This window comes from Oreochromis aureus, linkage group 11 (assembly GCF_013358895.1).
Source record: "Oreochromis aureus strain Israel breed Guangdong linkage group 11, ZZ_aureus, whole genome shotgun sequence".
Classification (NCBI taxonomy): Eukaryota; Metazoa; Chordata; class Actinopteri; order Cichliformes; family Cichlidae; genus Oreochromis; species Oreochromis aureus.
The window spans coordinates 6,643,791-6,666,575 of NC_052952.1; the positions used below are offsets into that span (position 1 = coordinate 6,643,791).

The 22,785-nt window shown below is 41.4% G+C and overlaps 1 protein-coding gene across 2 annotated transcripts in view; it reads left to right on the top strand.

Annotated features, from left to right (window-relative positions):
* ptprub (protein tyrosine phosphatase receptor type Ub) overlaps nt 1-22,785 on the top strand; it is a 185,221-nt gene that overhangs the window by 139,109 nt on the left and 23,327 nt on the right. Inside the window, exons 14-21 of one of the 2 annotated variants that reach the window (XM_039619552.1) lie at nt 2,584-2,722; nt 3,687-3,710; nt 3,968-4,122; nt 4,737-4,924; nt 13,695-13,767; nt 13,871-13,947; nt 20,097-20,133; nt 21,018-21,115. In XM_039619552.1, coding sequence (XP_039475486.1) covers nt 2,584-2,722; nt 3,687-3,710; nt 3,968-4,122; nt 4,737-4,924; nt 13,695-13,767; nt 13,871-13,947; nt 20,097-20,133; nt 21,018-21,115 — 791 coding nt within the window. The remainder of the gene's footprint in view (nt 1-2,583; nt 2,723-3,686; nt 3,711-3,967; nt 4,123-4,736; nt 4,925-13,694; nt 13,768-13,870; nt 13,948-20,096; nt 20,134-21,017; nt 21,116-22,785) is intronic. The other variant, XM_031752528.2, reaches the window with a different exon arrangement.

Sequence of the window (22,785 nt, forward strand, 5' to 3'; positions counted from 1 at the left end):
AGATGGAGCTACCTTGGCCTATCAGTATGAGAAAGCCCTCCCCGCCTCCTTATCTTTACCTCGGCTTTTTGGATTCAAAGGCACATGAAAAGGGCAGAGAAATTGACTCTAAGTCCTTATGGCAGGAGAGCCCCTCCACCATAGTACACTGTCAGATCATGGTAAATAAAAAGTCATGTATTTATAGTTATCATAGCACCGCAACAGTAAGCGGAGCCTTGCAAGTAAATTGACTTGGCGGGGTGTCTTTTTCTTTTTTTTGTTAAGGCCTCTTCTTTTGTAAGAGAATAATGAAAAAGATGAGGCTATCCTTGAGCATAACGCCAAAAGGCGAGGCCAGCCTTTTCAGCTCGACTTCTCGCTCCCCACAAGTGCCAAATTGGGCATTGATTAATTAAAAGTCCCCACAGCCACAGACTTTATGCCGCATTTGCCACTTTTATTTGACACTGGGCAGAGACAGAATGAAAGAAATGAACAATGGAGCTCCTAAGATAAAAAGAAAATACAATTAGCAATGAAATAAAATACCTGTAGAGAGAACAGAAGCGGAAATAAGACAAAAGAATGAAAGGTTAAATGCACAATTGAAAGTTATGATTTAAAAAAAATGCCAGCACTACATTTTCACCGCAGGCATGGAGATATAACTGAAAACCCCCTGAAATGCCCATTGATGACAGAAAAAAATGTGGGTATTTCCAATTTCAAGGTGTAACAGGTCACAGGGATTTTTTTTTTTTTGTTGCTATGTGCGATCTCCATGATCCCTCTACCATTAACAGAGCCTCTGCATCATCGGGTCCTAAGCCGTTATTATCAACCAGCCCATCACAAGCGAAGTGGAGGCAAATGATTCTGGCTTGGATAACAAAGCTGGAGATTACATTTCAACTTCCAGGTGACAGTTTAATTAAGGATCCTCTGGCAGGCTCAACACAACAATAGACTTCCATTTCTCCTCTAAGTGCCAATTTCCACCATCGGGCAGCTGGCAGGTGCATGGATTCATGTGGAAATCTATTTCATGCTCGTGTTTGGCTTAATAGAAATTTTGAGGGTAAAAGAGGCAAAACCGCCTTATCTGTCCAAAATGTCAGAAAACTGAAATTGATTTTTCACCTCCTCCTCTACATTTTTAGCCTGTATAAAGAAGCCTTCCCCTAATTTTAAATGAAGTCGTGGCATAAAATAAACAGTGAGCATCTGAGTTTGTGTCTGAGACGGTGCTTTGAATGGAGCGCCGTCTCAGACACGCTGGAGTCTTTGTTATTTGTCGGTTACAGTCGCTCAGAGACACAAAGGCATTTTAGATGTTGGTGTGTCCCTGTGTGTGAACAGAAACCACAAAAGGAATCACTCACTGACTAAATCCTTTCTCACCACGGCGGCAGACGCGACGTTTAGAAGCAGCACATGCAGAGATGTCACGCTATCGGACCAACATGTTATCGGAGGACAGCGACACGAAAGTGATGTCCAAAGCAGTTTCAGAAATAACAGCCCTTAGACTAATATCAGGCCAGTGACTAATTTCCCCCCATTCTGATATGTCAGACATTCATCATTGATTAAAAAAATCCAGCCAAATCGTAGCATGATATTGCACTACTTTCATCTTTATTTGGAAAGAGGGTTCTAAGGCGGCCCAAGTGCCCATGGCTGCAAATAGTTGGACTAAACCACGGCTCTGTTTTCATTTTCCCTGCCCCAGATCTGATTTTCTTTTTCCCCAGCAGGCTGGAAGATAGAGCTCTATCCCCAGGCCTGCTCTGACTTTCTCCCACTCTCCAGATAGTTTATGCTGTTCCAGTAAGCTCAGGAGGGCTGGTTTCCAGGCTGTCAAGGCCTGGAGGACAGGCTGACACACAGGGAAAAAAAACTGGATCAGTGGGCTCCTAGAACAAGGCAAAGAAAGGCCCACTCCTCAGCACCATTTACATAAGTATGAAGCTTTATGTAGGAGAAATGAATAACCTGCTATTATGGTAACGACCTTTCCAGTAGCTCACAGACAGCGGGGCACCTTGAGACTGTACTGTAAAGCAGTTTGGAGCATTCTGAATGGAAACTGATTATTGATTGGAAAGTGACTTCAGAGGTCAGTGAGTGTACAACAGCATGAATTGCAATCCAAAGGTGTCACGTTATTATTATAATGTTTAATGCACAACTTTTAAATCAAGAATGATTTGCTGCTATGAGTTCACCACCTCACGCTGCCAAATTTGGAGCCTTGTAAAATTTGCCAGTTCATACAAACCTGCTTAAAAAGATCCTGGTAGTCATAGTAGCGACATATATCTTTAACTGTCTTAAATGATCACTGAAAATCATTCCGTGTGGGAGCGAGTCCGCTTATTTTGCACGTCACTTTGCATCTGTTTGGGCAGCATGGACAATCACCGTTCAAAGTGTCACCTCTTCATTTGCTTAGGTTTTTCATTTCTGTCTAGGTAGTGTGACAGGATGACAAAAAACAGCTTTTCTACCTCTGTTGAATCCTTTTTACTCTTTATTCCTTTAAGTTCTATGTTTGCATTCTGCCTTTTTAATGTGGCTCTTCTGTCTTCCTGCGTGTAGCGGCCTGTAAAGATCATCGCAAGGCTTTGGAGGTGTCGCAGCACTCCGAGGAGATGGGGCTGATCCTCGGTGTGTGCGCCGGAGGCTTGGTAGTGCTCATCCTCCTGCTGGGCGCCGTCATCGTCATCATCAAGAAAGGGTAAACAACTTCCCATAGACATTCTGAACAAAACATGCGTCATTGTGCTTAATCACCCCGCATTGTTTTACCTTTTACGTTTCATTCTCGAGCAGCTCAGTGATCGGCTTTTACTCTTTGCTCGACTTTTGCAAAGGTCACGCTTTCCAAAAGATGGGCAAACAGCTGGCGTGGCGTTGTTTTTCTTTTTCTTATATTGCACCAGAGGGACCAAACAACTCGCATCTGCAGAGCCTATCTGAGTGTGAAGTATTTAATTAAAGGCGGATGCAATTCAATTAGCCACTTAATTACACACACCAAACAGACGCCTGACCCTTAAATGAGATGGTAATTGGGAGGGAAAAGGTGTGCTTTTAGAGATTATTAGTCAATGATCCCACAGGTCTACAGTAAATCATCGACACCTCTGGCTCCGCATTTATTTAGCGGCAGCTAAAGTCTCAAATCGGGCTTCAACGCCCTCGCCTGTTTAAGATAAATTGAATTCTAAAGATCCTGCCAAAATGGGAGTTAGTCAGAGGCCCCAGCAATCGGTATTTAAATTGCTGACACAGCGTTCAGGATAATGGTGAATAATCTTGATTGTGGAAGTCGCTTCTACTCTGCACATTAGCCCGCGTTGCTCTCCTAAGCCACCATGAATTTCACTTTTAGGGAATTGATTATTAAATTTGCTGTGACAGGAAGCCGCGTGGTCTAGTCCTTGAAGTGTAACACTGAGACGTATTCGATTGAAAGAAACACACATTTTTCTGCCCGGCTGTGGTTTAGTCTGTCAGCACCTGCTCGATCCGCTCGCATGTGTCATATGGCCGCCTGTGCAGCAAAACTCATGAGAGGACGGTTTTCATTTTCACTGTAATCAATGCACTCTGCCCTTAGCTGACATTGCTTTCATCTTACATCTCTTCTTTCTCTTGATTTTTATTTTTTTTTCCTACTTCTCCTGCACTCTTGCCAGAAGGGACTACTACTCTTATTATCCGTAAGTGACTCCACCTCTTTGCTTTTCCATCGTTTTGTGATCCATCATACACGTGCATGTGCGCTTGCTGGCTGTCAATCATGAGTTACAATAAAGCACCAGAGTGTACCACTGTTTTTTTCCTTCTCTCAGCAGATCAAAAGTGTACACGCTTCTTTCAGTGTTTTTTTCCTACATAAACATAACTGCAGAGACCTTTGTGGCAATCTCTTCTTAATATTGATTGCCCCTCAATCGTTTTCTCTATCCGTTAACAGGAAACCGGGGAACATGAATAAGACGCCAATTACCTACCGCCAGGAGAAGAGCCATATGGGCTCAATGGAGCGCAGTTTCACAGACCAGAGCACCCTGCAGGAGGATGAAAGAATGGCTCTTTCCTTCATGGATTCACACACTTGCGGCACACGAAGTAAGAGAAGTGCACCGCTGAGACACTCGTGCAAGCTTTGCATAGCCCCGAATCTGACACACATCATCCCTCACTTTGTAATCTTTTTGGCCGTTGCTCGATCGCTCCATAAATATTTCAATCAATTGCAACATGTGAAAAATCTCCTTCGGTATGATTTCGTGTCAGCTACTACCGCCTGAAGCTAACACAGAAACACAGAATCTCACAAGATGGCAAATAAAAAAAATAAATGATTTGTGATTCTTGTCAGTTTTCTGCTTTCTAATGTTGTCAGCATCACAGAGGAGGAAAGATGGATGTGTTTATCCTAAAGATGCTCGAGATTCTTGTCTGCTTCACACTATCTGAGAAAGAGTTGCCTGCGCATCAGCATAAGATCTATTACGAAGACATCTGTATCGAGACTAACTCTATCGAAACGGCATGCCTGACGTGTATTTGTCATGTATTGTCCTGTAAAGTGCCTTTCTGTGCCGCTAACACATTCACACCAGTATAAACGTGACACGCAAGTGTTAGAAAAGACGATAAATGTTTCAAGCCGTGATGTGTCTGAGTCATTAACGTTTCAGCTCACTCAAACTGTGAATGTGTCTGTGTGCGTCGCTCAGGTGATGCTCGAAGTTCAGTGAACGAGGCCAGCAGCCTGCTGGGAGGCTCCCCGAGGCACCAGTGTGGACGTAAAGGTTCCCCCTACCACACGGGACAGCTCCACCCTGCCGTCAGAGTGGCCGACCTCCTCCAGCACATTAACCAGATGAAGACCGCCGAGGGCTACGGCTTTAAACAGGAATACGAGGTGAAAGGGCGCCGTTGTACTCCTATTTAACACTGTGACATTATAAGACAGCATAGACGGCTATTAGTCCTGCACTCTGGCAACGTTAAATGAACAGCGGTATAAAGAATGGGTGCTGGTGCACTCATGCTGAGTTATTTAAAATGGAGCTATAATACTTTTCCCACTGTCTTATATGTGCTGTTCCGATGGTAGATGGCCAAAGTTTCAAATAATGAGGTCAAAGTCTATGCAAGTAGTTGCTGTGAGCCAAAAGCTCAGGCCTCAGACTATTTGAAGTACTTGGATCGCATCTGTATCCTTTACTTCTTTGGCTAGTTGATGTCAGTGAGAGGAGTTGTCCTTAATATGGTCACTTCAGGCATGCAGACACCTGCTCTGCCTGACACTGAAAGGCAGAGAAGCAGAGCACTTTGCAGGATTTAGAGGTAGCCGATTTATATATTTACTTATATGAAAACGTGTTTGCCTTTCCCAAAGAAGAAAGCGCGAGCCAAAACTTCATAGAGCAATGTTTTTTTAATGAACCCAGCATGAAGTTTGAGTTTCAGCTATGTTAATGCTAAAAGATGGGGCTATTCTGCCTATGAAAGGCAATAATGAGCCGTCAGAACTGCGAGCTGAAGGTGTTACTAAACCACTGCTGTCGTATTTAATGGATTTCAACGGTTGCTACTACAATTTCACTCAAAGTGTAGCCAAATCTGCTCTTCTTCATTCTGCTGACTCTTGAAAGCTGTTTTTATTGGTTAAAGTTGTTAAAAGTGAAGCTACAGGGAGGAAATATACAAAAACACAGATGGAGATTAGCTTGTTTTGTTATTTTTAATATTGTGAGATAGTTAACATTTTGTACTTCAGATGCTTGTTTGGTTCAGTTCCATAATTTACACTTGTCGGGTGCGCTCATGATATTGTGAAATTCTACCCAAAAGTACCACATTTCTGTCCAGTCCTCCCTTCAACATCACTCTCTCATCCAAACTTGGACCGATTCTAGAGCTGCTTCTATTTTCACATCACCCACTTTCGGGCCAAATGCATCGGTGCTTTGCAATTACTCAGAGGAGGTCGGGGAGCAAATATCCACTTCTGTGACAAACTGATCCGACTTTTGTATCGAGGAGCATTAGGAGGAAGCACAATCCAGAGAACAAACAGCATTTTCAAGTTGTTTAGTCCAGAGTTTCCAACCCCTTCGGTGACATTGGAGGCTATGGGGAGGAATGCTTTTATTTATTTATCTATTTTTTATTTTCAGTCACGGGGTTGTGCTCAATGAATTTGCACCCTGGGGTCAGCGAAGTTCTGCTGTAACACCCTGAGGCGAACGTTCAATGGAAATGACCTGAGCTGTGGCATGTGCCAGCCAGATTCCAGAGGCACAAGTGCAAGCGGTCATGACGGGACTTTCAGAGCGCAGTCTAAAAATAGAAGTTCCACTGAAATTGGTTCAAGGTACAGGAGAAGATGACCTTGAATTTAGTACGTATAGGTGCACTTGTTGATTTTACCTTGTATTTGGTCTTCTCTTCTTCTTAGGGGCACATTGATCGCCTAATTTAATTGTGGTTCCTTCCTTTCCTACAAATAAAAAGTTTAAATATATCATTATCATACCTTTTAAAAATGACAGGTGAAATTACACCTTTCCCTTAAATTACTTAGTAAAGTGATATTTGCCAAGTTATCTCCAACAGCTCGGAGAAATTGGCTGATAGTGATATTATTATAATTAGTATTATTAAATATTATTCTTGCATTTTCTGTAGTGTTACGGTATTACATCCCATCTTGTAACACCTAGTAGTTAAAGGCTTTTTCTTCTGAGGGTTCTGCAGATGTTTCGGTGGCAGATGGAAAGCATTACTTCTTAGACATGTCCTAGTTCTGTCCTGAGGCTCCCCTCAGCAGGAATGCTTGACTTTAATTGCCAACATTGTTAGGAGGAAGGGTGGAATTGTGCTTGCTTTTGAATGCGCATACAAAAAGCTTCAAACACCAAGGAATTGCACTTGTTCTTTCTTATACACTTTGTTATCTTCTAGTTCCCTTTTTAGTCCACTTGGGATCTGACTGGAGTGGTACCCAGTGGAAAGAAAGAAACAGATGTGAGATGAGATGACGATATAAATTTGATTTATTCCACAGAAAAGGATCATTGCATCGCAGAAGTGCCTCCCCCCTGACCCTGCAGAATCAGCTGTTTTTGTGCAATAACGTTACCATATGTGGTGAAGCCACGTAAAGTTTTGCCCTCACACTATGTCAGTTTTGAATTTTCTGAACTAGAGGATGTGCAAGTTCATGGGGATGGGCTTAAATTTGGTACATATTAAGTTGTCTTATTTTTTCTAGCATTTCCGAGTACCTCATATGATTTTCAGGGATGGAAAATGCAACCAAATCAATTGTATTTATTTTACTCACTCCAAGGTTCATGATCTAAAGCTAAAATCACATTTTGTGATCACCCACTTTTAGCATCAGTTCCATTTGATACATCACTGTTTCCATAGCAAAACTGCACCTATTTGATGCTCTTCAACAAGCATTGGTTTCCTGGATATTTTATGCATTTTCTGAGAACCCACTGGGAAAACCTTCAGAAAATGCATTTTGGATTATATAACTATGCGGGATCGGTGGCCTCTCTTAAACAAACTTATATCGGATAAAAGCTCTCCTTTGTACCTACATTTTGACACCAGCCTCATCTTTTAGCCATGATTCCTGACTCAGGTGTGAACTTTTCTTAGAATTGACTGTTTTTTAAACTGGACTGACCCAAAAGTGTGAGCCGTCTACTGTGGTGATGGGGTGGAAAACAGCAGTTTTTAATGGGGTCAGATATTCAGTCCACCATGACTTCACCAGTCCATGAGATATTTGGTAAAGTGTCGAAAGTAACTGGAAATTTCAGAATAGTAAGAAAGCCTATCGGCTGTGATTTCATGTTGTGGATCGGTATTTCTCAGTTTTATTTATTTATTTGTTTTTTGTGCCCAAGGCTAAAAAGGAGATTGATTTTAAAGCACACATGCATTCACATTTGCAGAAAATAACCTTTATGTCACCTGGAATTATATCAGTGACTTATTAGATTATATTGACAGATGAACTTTTCACCGTGATGCCTGGAATTTTTTGTTTTGCAGCAAACTTCCTTAGCTGATAGCTTGTATACGTACCCTTATTTTCACACAAGCAAGCAAGGGTTGTTGCTGCCTGTGGTTCAGATTCTGTGTGTTGTTGTTTTGTTGTTGTTTTTACAGCAGGAGAAGAGATATTTGTTTATTTCCTGTTAAATGTGAGTTTTTCCTTCCCACTGTCACCAAGTGCTTGGTAATAAGGGGCCATCTGATTGTTGGGGTTTTCTCTCTACTGCGTTTTTACCTTGAGGCAACTGTTGCTGTCTTTTGGTGTTATGAAAATCATTTGAAATGGTTTCCAAATTTGTGTTTGGCTTAATTTGCACCATGTTAGCATTGTTTAACTCTTCCCAACAAATGATATACTCATGCTGAAGGCTGATGAAATCTGGGTCCAGTTGAAGCCATGAGGTCACTTTTACGGCAGTTTCTCCTCCCTGTTTTATTTAAAGCTGGTTTTGTATGTTTTACTCCTGACCTTTGATGTGTACTAATACAGTAAAGACAAATTAATATATTTCATGTACTTACAATCATAATCCCAACACACACCTGGACTTGTCTCAGGGCACTCTAGCCACAGCCTCTGTGGAAGATAACTGTGAGCGTAAAGAGGCCATGATAGCCTGAATGTTGAAAGTGGGAGACCATCAATCTGAAATCCTCCACATCATCCGCCCTCCTTATCCCACACTGAAATTAATTACCAAGGTTAAAGAGGCTTTTGGATCACACTGTTGTTGTGCATATGAATAATCATCCTCCTCTGGGCCCTAGAGAAGACCTCAGTCTTGAGGTTAAACATCTCTAGCTCGAGTGAGCCTCATCGTCCACTGCTAGCAGATTTTTTTGGCGGTGAGGAGAGGAAGGGGCTGTCTGGGATCGTTTTGTGTGAGAGGGAGACAGATGAAAAGGCACAGAGGAAAACAATTGAGAAAAGAGAGCTCTCGCCACCCAGTCACTCAAGCCTCCAAATAACAGTCTCCCTGTTGTGTAGTATTTATGATAGTATTTATCTCCCACTGCTCTGTGATTCTCAGAAGTAATCATTAGACTGTGATGCCTAGATCAATACTGTCATTAGTGATGCCCGGTTTTCTGTTGGAGCACATCTAACAATACAAAGTGTGAATTTGCACTTGCCGTTAGAGACGGGCACAGTTTGGCTCATTTGATTTCTCGTAATTGTCATGAAAATATAGTGTGTGCAATCATTTGGAAGCCAGAAGTCTCGACCCTGTCACAGCTCAAACATGGCAAGGCTCCATAATGTGCAGCTGATGGTCCTTACGTTATAACACTGGTAATTTTCTATATTTTTCTTATTGAAGACATGCAAACTAGCTACAAATTTATTTGACTTAACATACATCCAGAGCCTGGTTTAGTGTGTCTTACAGCCATTATTGTCCAGAAAGTTATACAAACTCATTATTGAGTCACATGTTGCACTGGGTGACATGTCTTCTTCTGGAGCTCTGGCCCCAAGGGGCATAAGCTAAATCCAGCTTTGGACACAGCCAATACGATTCAAGTTGCGGTTCTCATCTTTTAATGGGATTTGTTAACACAAGGAAATGTACAAATAACCAGTTATCCTGTAAAGTAGTGTGTAGGGGATATTAGGTTTTTGTGTCCAGTGATATCAAGGGTCAGCCAATATTCCTCATGGTGTAACAAGTTTAAAACTTATGTGTCGCTGAGATCGAATGCCCTGTTTTCTTTTAACCTATAATGATGATAATAATACACAGTCATACCAATAATGAGCCCATCTCTATCTCAGCTGTTTTATTTATTTATTCATTTTTTGATCTCTTCATTCTGATTGTTTTGCTGAGCATTACATATGCTTCTCCTCTAGCTGTGCTTTGCTGTCTCTATCTTTGCTATCTAACGAAGGGCCCAAAACTCTGAATGTCTCTCCCCGATGGAACAATTGTGGCAGAACGTTGAGCTCACAACCTGAGGAGAAGTCCATCTCTGTCACCCGCGGCCTGAAACATTTGCAAAAAAAAAAAGAGAGAGAGGGAGAAAACAACTTTTGTCTCTGGTTCATGGTTTCCGCCTCTGGAACTCTGCTTGTAGACTCATTAAACTGTCCCTCACGGGCAAAACACACTCCACTCAAAAAATCAATGCACACCTCTTTGTGTGTGTGTGTGTGTGTTTGTGTGTTCTTGTGTTTTTTCCCCTCTGTGCTAAGAGTATGTGTTTTTATGGAGTGTCTCTCTCTATTATGAAGGAAAATGATGAGGAGTATCATATTACACTCCCTCGGCAGGCATAGGTTTTTATTTCCCTGTGGAGTACCTGCGCTCTGTAAAAACATTGATCAAGAATTTACAGTGAGCTGTAAAAAGGGCTTATACGTGTGGCGGTTTCTGTCACCGCCGTCGTATTCCCACCGCAGAAACGTACAAGTAAACAGCGGCAGAGCTTTACTGGAGAACTCAAAACTTTCATTATACCACTTTACACCCTGAGGCTGAGGTTAGAAAGAATGATGGACTCATTCAAACACTGATTTGATGTTTAGTTGCAGCTGAGGCTACTGAATTATTATGTTTGTTTAAAAAAAAAATTAAAAAATAGGCAGCTGGTGGTTTTAAAAAAAATTTTTTAAACAAACATCAGTCAAGCTTGTTAATTCTGCTGTTTTCGACTAGAATATTTTCCAGCAGATAAGATTTCTGATTGGATTTTGTGTGTGTGTGTGTGTGTGTGTGTGTGTGTGTGTGTGTGTGTGTGTGTGTGTGTGTGTGTGTGTGTGTTTGGGGGAGATTATTGTGAAAGTCATCACAGGGAGATCCACAATTCATTCATTGTCGTCTTAAAATTATGCGGTTGAAAAATTGGCGGGTCAAAGTGACACAAAGATTAATCCAGCGCAGTAAGTCTGCCACTGGATTGTTACTGTCATAAAATCTACTGAGACACTGATACAACATCACTATGTTAAAATTAAAAAATAGATTTATAAGTGTAATAATTTAACAAATAAATGATGTAATCCTCTTGACTTACCCACCCACTGATCTTTGCCAGCGATTGTTTCTAATCAGTCCTTCGTAAGCCTGAGTTGTTTTTCTTCCCTTCACTGTTCTGCCATTCTCTCACAGTTTTTCCTGTATTTTTTTCTTCTTCTTTACTTTTCCTGCTTCTCTCTTGAGGCAGCAGGAGAGGAGAGGTGAGAGCACAGAAGCAGAGAGAGCTCAGAGGTGTAGTGTCAATAAAATAAGGGAGGGAGAAAAGGAAAAGGTGGACAGAGAGAGAAGTAGGAGGTTACAAGAACAAGGGATTCGGTGAGAAAGACAGACCCAGAAATGAAGTGTGTGAAAAGAGAAGGAAAAAGTAGGGAGGAGAGTGTAATCCTAGGCAGGATTTGGCTGGTTCTTGGCTCTCTGCGGGGGGAACTGCATTGTAATCCCCTGCTCAGCATGCAGACTTGGGCAGAGTTTCACAAAATTCCCCAAGTGGCTGCAAACCACTGGGGGTACACTGGTGTGTGCGTATTTTTATTCACAGATCTGAGGGAGCTGTTTGCAAGCTTAATTTAGCCACTGAGTGACTTATGACAACTTGGGCGAGTAAACGCTTGCTGGTGCATCCATGCAGACAGGCAGATAACGGTGAATGAGATGTGTTATAGTATGACTAAGAAGCCATCCATGAAGCAGGTGGTAGACAGTTTGTCTGCTTTCACACTCAGCACACTGTGATTGGTAAACTGCAGGTACACAAACAGCCAGTATGTCGCACAGCAGTAACCAGCAATGTGAAGTGGATTTTTGTGGCAATTTCTATCTCACATAGCAAGAAAGTTATTTTTGTTTTTCTCAGGATTGTAAAAGAGAAACAAGAAGCCTGTAAAAGGTGTCTCGTGTGCTCTTAATAGCCATGTTATTTTGCTAATGACCTGAGGGTTAAAAGGCACGCTCTTGGTTAAAAAGCAATAACATCCACGCTGATGGAATTGTAAATGTGCTTGTGATAACCAAGCTAGGCTGGAGGTTCACTTCACACAATTAAAATGGACTACTTTATCCTTTTATAGTAAGCTCGTAGTCCCAAAACAAGCTAGCTCCTCTTCATTTCTTACGCTTTCTTTAAAAAGAAAAAGAGATAAATAAATATATATATAATAATAAAGTATTCAGCACTATTACAGAATTACACATGGCTTACTTTCTAAAGCCAAAAACAAAAAGATGCAAGTATGTTCTTTAGCACTTAGCATGTCCTAAAGCTGATTGATTTTGGTTCCGTAAAGTAAGCAGTTGTCTGATTGTCTTACCTGTTTTTTTTATTTTATTAATTCTGCTTCTAGGGGACATTCTCAAATGTGAATGTTTTTTATCTCATCCAGCTGGACCGATGAGCTTATCCATCCATCCGTTTACATTTCCTGCTCCGCAGTATTGGTCAGAATTTAATCAACCTTACACACAGTAATCACCTAATGGCTCTTCACCCGAACTGTGCTCGAGGTCAGGGTGACGTGTTTTTTTTAAAAACCTCTCAAAGCTTCATATGGACTGCTTTCAGCAGTACCTGCAGTTCCTGCATTATCAGAACCATTAGTAGCTGTAGCCATGACGACAGCATGTATTGTTGTTTACAGTCCCACGCACTTCATGGAAGCATTTCCATCGTGTTATGGTCACCTCTAATTCTCAGGGAATGAATGGTATTTCCTCAGTTCACTAGTAATCAAAAACATGAGCGTCTTCATGCACCACATTGCCTGTGGCGGAGTTATTTTCCCTTATTTGGGATAATTTGGAAGCAAATGCACAAGATCCATCTGGCCGGAGCCTATATGTGTGATGTTAGCATGTTCTCCCCGTGTCTGCGTGGGATCTTTCGGGTGCTTCATCCCACAGTACAAACACATGCAGTTACTGGGGTTAGTTTAACTGTGGATTCTTAGTAGCCCAGAGCTTTGAACGTGAGTGTGAATGGTTGTCTCTCTCTCTGTGTAACCTGTCCAGGGTGTACCCCGCCTCTTTCTCTGTAGCTGCTGGGATAGGCTCCACCCCCCACCCCCCGCGACCCTGAATTAGATAAACAGAAGAAGATGGCAAACACACAAGATGATAGATATGATGATTGTGTTTGATTTTATGTTTATGTGTTAATTAAAGCTGAAGCTTGACATTTAAATGTGTTCATTAGTTTCAGATAAATGTAACTCTGACACACTCTGAACTGTATGTAACTGACATTATTCCTCTTTGGGGAAAAAAAAATTAATTCTTGGATTATTTTGGTTTGCCTCTTGATACTTTCACTGACACAAAAGCTTTAAACCCAGTTCTAAATTGCTGAGGGCTTTAACAAGATTAGCTGCAAATGGGGGGTCCGTGACTTATTAGGGCTCTGGGATCAGACAAGGACTATCTGCGGCTAACACAGATCTTTTCTTTAATTACATATAATGCATAAAACCCCAAACCTCCTCTTTGTGTACAGGAGCTCTCGATCTAAGCTGCTGCTCCTTGTTGACCGCAAGATGCAATCTTCCTTTTCGTCTTGGAAAAACATGAGAAAACTGTGAATAGGAGGTGTTTGATTTTGCTCTTGAAATCTTCAACAAGTGTCGTCTTCATCCGCAGAGCTTCTTTGATGGCTGGGACTGCACAAAGAAGAAAGACAAAACAAAAGGGAGGCATGACACCTTGCTGGGATGTAAGTAATCAGAAAATCTTTAAAAAAATCAATAAAACACAGAAAATGTTGTCACAGTTGTATTTTCAATATTTCTTTGCTCTTTTATTTCTATCTGCCTCAGATGATCGACACAGAGTGAAGCTCCACCCTCTGTTGGGAGACCCCAACTCAGACTACATTAATGCAAACTACATTGACGTAAGTCTGATGCTGCTTTTCTGTTTTTTCCTGTCTTGGTTCGATATGGGACACAAATAGCCTCTGTCGAGTCTCTATCTCTCACACTCTGCAAAGCCTCAGTCCATCTCTCTCATTCCTGTAAGCCCACCAGTCTGCTGCCCCACTTTCACCTGGAAGCTTTCATCCAATCAGACACCCTTCCTGCCAGTGTTTTGCCAAATGCCATGGTTGTCAATTGCCACATTGGATCCCTGACCCAGACTTACCTGTGCCATCACTTTTATTAAAACAGAGCAGGATAAATATATTTAATGCTTTGCAGAGTAGATGAACCTTTCTGTACGATGCTACAAATCCCCCTAAATTAAATAGACGTCCCTGTCGTCATTCAATCTCTGGATGGGCCGAGCAGAGATGATCCTTTCCACCGTTCACCTTCTGTCACACCACATGCAGTCAACATCTCTCACTTATCATATGAAGTACATGTATATGTTGCTAACGTGTCCCATTCATGTGTGTTGTCATTCATAAGAGCTAGCCGAGGCTATATTTTTTATTGAGAAAACAGAAGTGCGTGTGCTTAGAAGGCAGCAGTTAGTTATTAATAAATGATTTAACCAGGAATACGGGGGGAAAAAGCAGATCTACTACAAAAAGAAACTTGTGTTTCAGTTTCCCTGTGAATCCTCTCTCGTAGTTGTGACACTGCTGTTCGTTTGAGAAATGTCAAGGGAAGTCTGGCAATCTAGATCTTGCAAAATTTATTTGCACACCTCTCAGTGGGACTACTGTAAGTATGGCACACTGTAAAACAAAAGAAAAAGAGAGAGAGAAGTGCTTATGTACACCCAACTCCATTTGAGGATGGTTAGAGTTTAAATAATTCTTTTTTTTAGGATAACAGTTTGTCAGACATTTATAAAAGATATACATTAAGAACAAATTATGTCATTTTTAGTTCCTCACATTGACTTGATTTTGGGTGAATTCTACCTTTTGGCCAAATCGCATCATTAAATGTTTGACACTATAGAGCTTTCACCCCCCTCTTTTATTTCTCTGTACAGAAAGGCCAGTGGTGAGATGCTTTTAGAGAGTTCATTACAATGAGAGGGCATTAAAAACCTGGCCTGCTGTTAGGCTGTAGTTATTGTGAGGGTCTCCATTAGCGTTGAGGGCATAGACATGCGGGCATTAGAGGGAAAACACCACTCAGCAGCCACTACAGTGTCAGTGTCAGTGATGTTACTCCCTGACCCAGCGAGATGAATTGTAAGTACTCAGCCGCAGTGGAGCATATTTTGGACAGCCTGTGATTATTTCACCAGAGGTTAAATGGAAAAGTTTTTCCTCCCTCTGAAACATTATCGTGCTTTCAGAGCAGAGGGGACAAAGTGCTGGATCTCTGTTTTCTCTCTTTGTCACTTAATGACTGGTTATTTGCATTTTCTTTCTGGTGTGTACAGAACTTTGCATATCTGAACCAGCTTCTTGTAGCATTTGCCGACCAGAGAGAGCAGAGCAGTGCTTAATGGCTGTTGCTACTTTGCATTTTATCTGCATCAAGAGTATTGGGGTGTTCGTGACAGTAAACAAACACACATTTACAGTATTTATTTAAATTCTTAAACTCTAAAACCGATGACATTTACACAGCAAAGAAATTGAACCTAATGTCTCCATGGACTCACCTCATACTGGGTAATGAGCCCATTGGTCTCAACAGGCTCCTCCCACTTCAGGAAGATACTCTTACACCGTTACACTCTTTATCCATGCTGGGTTAATCTATGTAAATATTGTAAATAACAAATAGCAGTAATATCTTGTTGTTATATGCATAAGAAGGCCCTAAAAATACAAAGATTTTCTCAGTTTTCGCTTTAAATTTCTACTTTTTTTGTCCAAATTTGGATCTGTTCACTTGCTTTTCTCACAGTGTTGTTGGGCATTTTTCACGCGGGAAAAAAAGGTGATAAGTTAATCAATAGGAGATTAGCAAAATCTGAATCTGCGGGTGCTTCAGGATTAGCTATGATTACACTGCGCTTCGTGTTATTAACCCTCTCTCCCCATCCTCATGACGATTGCTTATGCAGCCAAAAATGTGCGCCAAATCCTACGAGTATGGCTAGCTGGGATATGCAGACAAGGAGGACACTCATCTGTCATGCGAGGAGTCGATGCGAGTGTTGAGATATGCATGCATACGCAATTCTGTGGTGACAGGCAGTGCAGAGAGGGCCTTTGTTGTTGTTTGAAAAAGTGACAGACAGTGGTGTAATGTTAAATCCTTAACAGCAGTACACTTCCTTTTCAGACATCGGATATGTTACACTTTTGGGCTTTATCTGCCTGTTAACGTGACAGCATTGTGTTATAAAGATCTAATTCCCCTTTATGTTACTGTTTCTTATGGCTTCAGTATGTGCAAGGCTGTCTTACAGTCAAACAACTTGTTACACTTAAGGCAACGAGTACCGGCAGCATCGTGCTCGTAAACGAGTCTTATTTCTGAATGAAAAGAAAAAATGCTCAAAATGTTACTAAGTTCATGCTGTTTATACTTTTACAAGGATTCTGTGATGATCTGAGCAACTTATAAAGATGTAGTCATAATCTTATAGTACCTATCTGGTGATGTGACTGGATGCATTCACTTAGGAGGCATTTCAAAGAGGTCCAGGGTTTCCATTTGGATATGAAGATGACACGATCAGATGCTTTCAGATTAACAGGACGGGAGTGCATGTCTAAATGGCCTTCTAGCTTTCATCTGGACTCAAGACTGCCTCCTGGTAATGAACCCTGGCACAGATAGTAGCGTTGTGCATGTGCACGTTATGCAATGTTCACACTTACCAAACAGTGGACAGCACCTTGATAGCATCTGGTGGGGTGCTTGCTAACACTCGGAGGCTGTTATTAGGTCTTATCAAACTGAACTTAGTCATCACATATTCTAACTAAAGCAAAAATGCTTTTTTAGTGTTTAAATCTTAATAAATTATACTCAGTCTGCCTTTGTGCCTCAGTGAATTATGAATTTAAATCTGTTAAAAGGGTGTTAGTGTGTATATTACGGTGAAATTAGAGGAAGCCCTTATTTGATATTGCTTGAGTCATTTTCAGTTCTGTTGTGAGCTCGGCTGTATAAAGGAAAACTTCAATATGGACTAATTTAAATGAAAACTACTCAACTGCTGTGAATCATGACTTTTTTTTATTGTTCTTGTTGTTTTGGTTCTGGCTCAGCCCATTCACTTCCCACAAATAAAGCTTTTTTAATGATCAAGCCTAAGAAATATTAAAGTATGAACCAATCTTGTTTGCATTTGAAAGTATTTCTCTAACAATGGTATAGTTGTCTGTTTTCTAGAAATGGTCTGTCGCGGGTGGTGGTCGATAAATTGTCCCAAGGGGCACACAAGAAACTGGGACTGTTGTAGAGTTAAATTAGGTTATTTCTTCAGCTTAATTTGAACAACCTCAGTTAACCAAAGTGCTTTAAAAGCTATATAAAATATACACTTTATGAAACAGTCACTAATTAAACACACTATAAGTCAAATAAAACAGGTAAATAAGGCTGTTTTTGTATGAAAAAAAAGATGCCTCGCTCAACTAGACCCAAAAGCAAGGGAGAACAAATAGGTTTTTTAAAGTGTTTTAAAATAATTGAGACACTGTGCAGCTCTTATGTAAGAAGGTAAGTTGTTCCAAAGATTAGGAGCCACCACTGAAAAGACTCTGCTTCAAAGTCTGGATCTCAGAATGTCCAAGAGGAGTTGCTTCGTAGACCTCGGTGCTCTGGTTGGACTGTAGGGTTTCAAAAGTCCTGTTAGGTAAGGCGTGCACCAATAAGCTTTAAAGAGATAAATATTAAGCATAATTAGCTCTGACCTAAAGGGAAAATGCTTTTTCCTTTTCTTTTTCCTTTTCTTTTTTCCTCATTGCAAATTGGTAGCACAGCTGTACTTGGCTTTGTTCATGAACTGACTGCCAAAGACTAAAAGTTAGAAAATGAAAAGAATTTTTGAGTGTGGTATCAGAAATCTTGTGGCTAAATAAGTGACTAACACACCACATTCCGTTGTTAAGTGTTATATGCAGTGCATGAATAAAAGCAAATGCAGAATAAAGAAGACATTATCTGGTTGTGCAGAATAACTGTAGGACTACTGCCCTGTTTAACTGTGCATCATGAATTTGCCAACAAGAGCAAAATGCTAAATAAGCAGAGTACTAATATAAGCTTCCTAGCTGCTTTGAATTTTGTCCTTTCACCTGTTGCAATGTGAGATGCAATGAAAATGCTGTTTGCATAATTTTAAAGCCAAATTCAAATGGAAAGAAATCACTAATTTGAACAAAAACACAACTGAGAGATAAGAGAGTTGATCAAATAGGATTGGCCTTAGGTCACTGATTCACACAAAGTCATTGCACTAACACACGATGAAGCTTGCTGTTCTTTCATCAACACCTATGCACACACAGGCTCCCCTGCTGTCTGTAACCATACCTCCTAAAGCTTCTTTCATTAACTAGCCTATATGTCTTCTTTTCTACTTCCCACCCCACTTCCTCGACCTCGGACCCTGTAGATTCGGATTAACAGGGAAGTAAGTACTTAACTGCTCGTTCTTCTGCCTGCCATTGCTCTATTTCCCCTTTTCCCTCTACCCCCTTCCCCCTTACTCTTTCCACTGTCCTCTATCCACAAATGCTCAAAGGTCAGGGTGTATCAGGTTAGTGCGCATTAAACCAATCAAATGCAAAAAAAATGCCCTTTTTAGCTCATGATTTTTAATAACCACAAAGAGATGTGTCCTCTCTCTGGATGGAGGATCCTTCGGTTGTTATGGCAACCGTCTCATATGGAGAAAGCTTGGCATTCATGCTGATAGAGTTTGGCCAGGGCCTGAGAAATTGTGGATAGCAGGCCTCACAGCACTGGTCATCCATCTCCATTTCAAACATGTCCACATTTATCTGAGTGGATGCGATTCAGTTTAGCAATCCGTCAGCAATGTGGATGGACTCAAAATATTACGAAGATGCCCTCTGCAAAAAGATAAAAAATAGTGTTATCAACATGGATTGCCTCATCATACTGATTTGATGAGAGCCTGTGGGCTTGGCAGTCTTTTCAGATTATTCCTGACCTGCCTTCTCCCCCTCCACGGACTCCTGTAAGTCAAGTAATTGCAGCATCAATTATCATTCCAGCTGCTCCTCTCAGCAAACAGGGAACCATCTATGCAGTTTTCTGGCTGATGTTTTCATACAATCTCAAGGCAGTTGTCTCCTTTCGTTTAAAAGGTTAGCTAAGCAGTGCTTATTTCCAGGAGGACCTCCTTTGAACAGTTTGCTCATCCTGAAAAGGGTTTATGCTTCAAAGTCCCTCAGGTGGTCTTTGTCATGTTTATCCCCCTCAAGGCTGTAGAGGTGACATCTCATTGTTCATTCATATTCAACCCATACTCGCCATATGAAAATGTCTGTCATCTATATCAAAGGTTGTCGCATCCTTTGATATAAAGGTTTTCAGAAAACTTTGCTGTGTACTTTTGATTTTCCTCTTGAAGACTGCTGGTGTCGTGCATTTATGTGAAACGTGTGCAAGACACGGATCCAGCTGTATGGCTTGTGACAAGTGGAAGAATTTCACGATGAAATTTCCTCTTGGGTTGCTAATTCGTCGCCCAGTGCATATAGCATCTCCAACGAAAATGGATTTATTTTATGAGTAGGCACTCTGAGGGAGAGATGGCTAAATAAACCGGACACCTGAAATTTAGAAATCCACACCTGTAGGTTCTTTATCATATCTTTATTAAACTGTCACAGGGGTTCAGGCATTGTTTGCTTAGCTAGCCTGACAAGCTGAATAAATAGCTTATTTTAGGGATGTCAGCAGTTTTTCAAGAAACGGCACGTGTTCGTCACGTGTCTGCGGAGTCAACGAGGGTAAAGAGGCGGTCTGGAGTCGTCAGTAGGTTAGACAGCAATGACGAATTAGACAGAAACCAGGCTTTACAGAGGGGAATGTAGGGAACAAGGGAAGGAAGAGGGAAGCACAGAGAGAGAGAGACACCCATACAGCTGTGCCTATGGTGCAGATCGCTTACTCAGCATGTCATCCCTCTTCTCTGTTCCAGGGCTACCATCGATCCAACCACTTCATCGCCACTCAGGGTGAGTATCCCGGCAAGGCTGTGGTGTGTAATTGTGTGTGCGTGAATTCAGTACAGCGAGTACCTTTTGTTGAAGTTTAATAAATTGAAGATGATCCAGCCAATGAGCCTACTCATGCACAGTCCCTTGCCAAAACCATCTCTCTGCCAATTTCAAAGGTGATAGTGTGACTATCAAGCCGTGAAGCCTGTGTTAGGGAAGTCACTGAATTAATTATGGGTAGAGTTGAATAATTAAACACATTAATTATAGCTTCTTAGTCTCTGTGACATGTGGAGCGATGTGTTCATTGTCACGCAGAGAACCTTTAGTTCAGTCGCTGTCGCTCAAACGCACTTTTGCTTCAGATGGTCACTTGGGATCTGCAGGAATATGAGCGGTCTCTCTTAGGAGGAGCCAGTTTCTAGGGAGCTCCCATCACAAAATCACTAAAGGTCTGCTCATCCTCCACCCGCACCTTCTTTTCCCGTCTGTTAAAAAGACATAGAGGCAGATGAAACGTAAAGGAAAGAAAGAAGATGTCAGCTGCGCTTTCCTGTTTCAGAGCTTTTCCTCCTTCGTGATCCCCGTTTTTAAAGTTGTTTTTCACTTCCTAAACGTCTCCTGCTCAGATCCTGGTGAGTGACTGGCGGTCCCCCGGGCTTTCATCATCAGCTACTGCTGTTGTTTTGTCACCCATTGCCTCTTCCCTTCTGCCTGCCTGGAATTTCCAATAACTTTATTGATGGCACAATCTTGAAAGATCAGTACCCTGCCATCTGAGAAAGGACACTTAGGTCGCAATAATACAAAATTTCACAGCAGAAACTCCGTTATTGAGAGGGCAGGCTTTGATGCTGCCATTTTTGTCTCTTTCTCTGTTATTTCTTCCCTATTCCCACTAGGTCCTAAGCAGGAGACTCTCTATGATTTTTGGAGGATGGTGTGGCAGGAAAATTGCTTCAGCATCGTCATGATCACTAAGCTGGTGGAGGTTGGCAGGGTAAGTGATGTACACTCTCCCTTTCCTCCCCCATCCCTGTCACCAATCAGTGTTCAGAAAAAGACCACATTTATCATAAGGGGACTTTTTGGTGTCAATATGAAAGGCTTTTCATGCGTTTGCGACCCTGCTCTGCATGGAAACTCCAGCCTAAAGGCTGTAATGGTTTATTGATGATGTGATACCACAAGCCTGTGAAAGGAGCAATTAAACACTTTTGATGAAAGTGGACAAGAGATGATCAACACCACTTTCATTTCGGTGCACTGTGCTCCAGGCAGTGGTGAGTTAGCACTGACTGGAAAAAAACGAGTACTGCAGAAAGATAATATCTGGTGAATTGCAAGCTTTTTGAACAGATTAAACTAAATGTATGGTAAATGACTAGTTTTAGAGGTGCTGACCTGCAGACTTTGTTAGCTTACGCTACAGTCGCACGGGAGACAAAACTACTGGAGCCAAGTGCAACGTTGCCCTTTGAAATGGTTGCTTTGAAGACAGGGGCCAGCTCTGCAACCACTGGCAGTCACTTGCCATCATCAAAGTAGCTTTGCTGCGTCAAGACGATAAAATGGCAGGCTCAGTTTGCAAATAAATGGGGGAAAGTTGGCAATTACGTGCAGTATATTTGTTTTAATATGGCAATTAACTGTGATACGTCAACACAAATACAAATCTGTTGCCTCCAATATAAACAGAAAGTCACATTAAAGACAAATTTAGTTATTTACATTCAGATTGAGTCACAACTTCATAACTGAAACAAAAACTCCTCCACAAATAGGTAGTTGCTGCTGGATGGTGATTTAAGTGGAGAATAACATCCCTGACAACCTTGCTTTTATATGAGAAATGGACTGGTCTTTAAATAGCACTTTGCTACTCTACCTGAGCACTCAAAGCGCTTTATACAACTTGCTGACAATCACAAACAATCAAAGACCAACTAGGGGTCAGTGTCTTGACGTAGGATATTTGGTATATCCTGGAGCAACCAGGGATTGCACCACCAACCTAGTAGATGACCTGCTCTACCTGAGAGAGAGAGAGAGAGTGAGCATTATCTGGACGTGTAACCAGAATACAATCAGCTGAATTCAGTCCCCTACTGCTGAGAAGCACAGATTGACTTAGATTGATTGCAACATGTTGGCAATCTGTCTGCATTTATAAATTCCATGCCAATTATCTGCAAACTTTCACCGATGTATTTGAGATTGATTGCAGTCAGTTCAATTTGCAAAATGAGTGTTTGGAGACACGTTGCCTCCCACCCGGTGACCCGTGCAATTGCCTTGTGATTGAAAGCAGTTGCTCAGAGGTCGAGGGTGTTGCATGCTCAACCTTTGGGCAGCCAGTTGGTCGCTGTTACAAGTTGTAATAGGTCACCGAATGCAACAAAGGTTCAGTGAAATCTTTGTGCAGTCACCATTTTTGTTTATTTTGTTTTCTTTCCTAATCACAAGGACATTGCCATCCTATTTTTACTCTGTCGTGACTCAGCCTTTGTTTGGACAGTACCAGGCGAATTGTTTCCTTCCTTCCATTTTTATGTCATTAAGCCAGCCATCTGCTTCTGGTAGATTTATTTAAAGATTCTGGTAGATTTATTTAAACTCCCTGTATTTAACTCACATGCAGTTTATTGTGGAATTTCATGCCAAGATAAT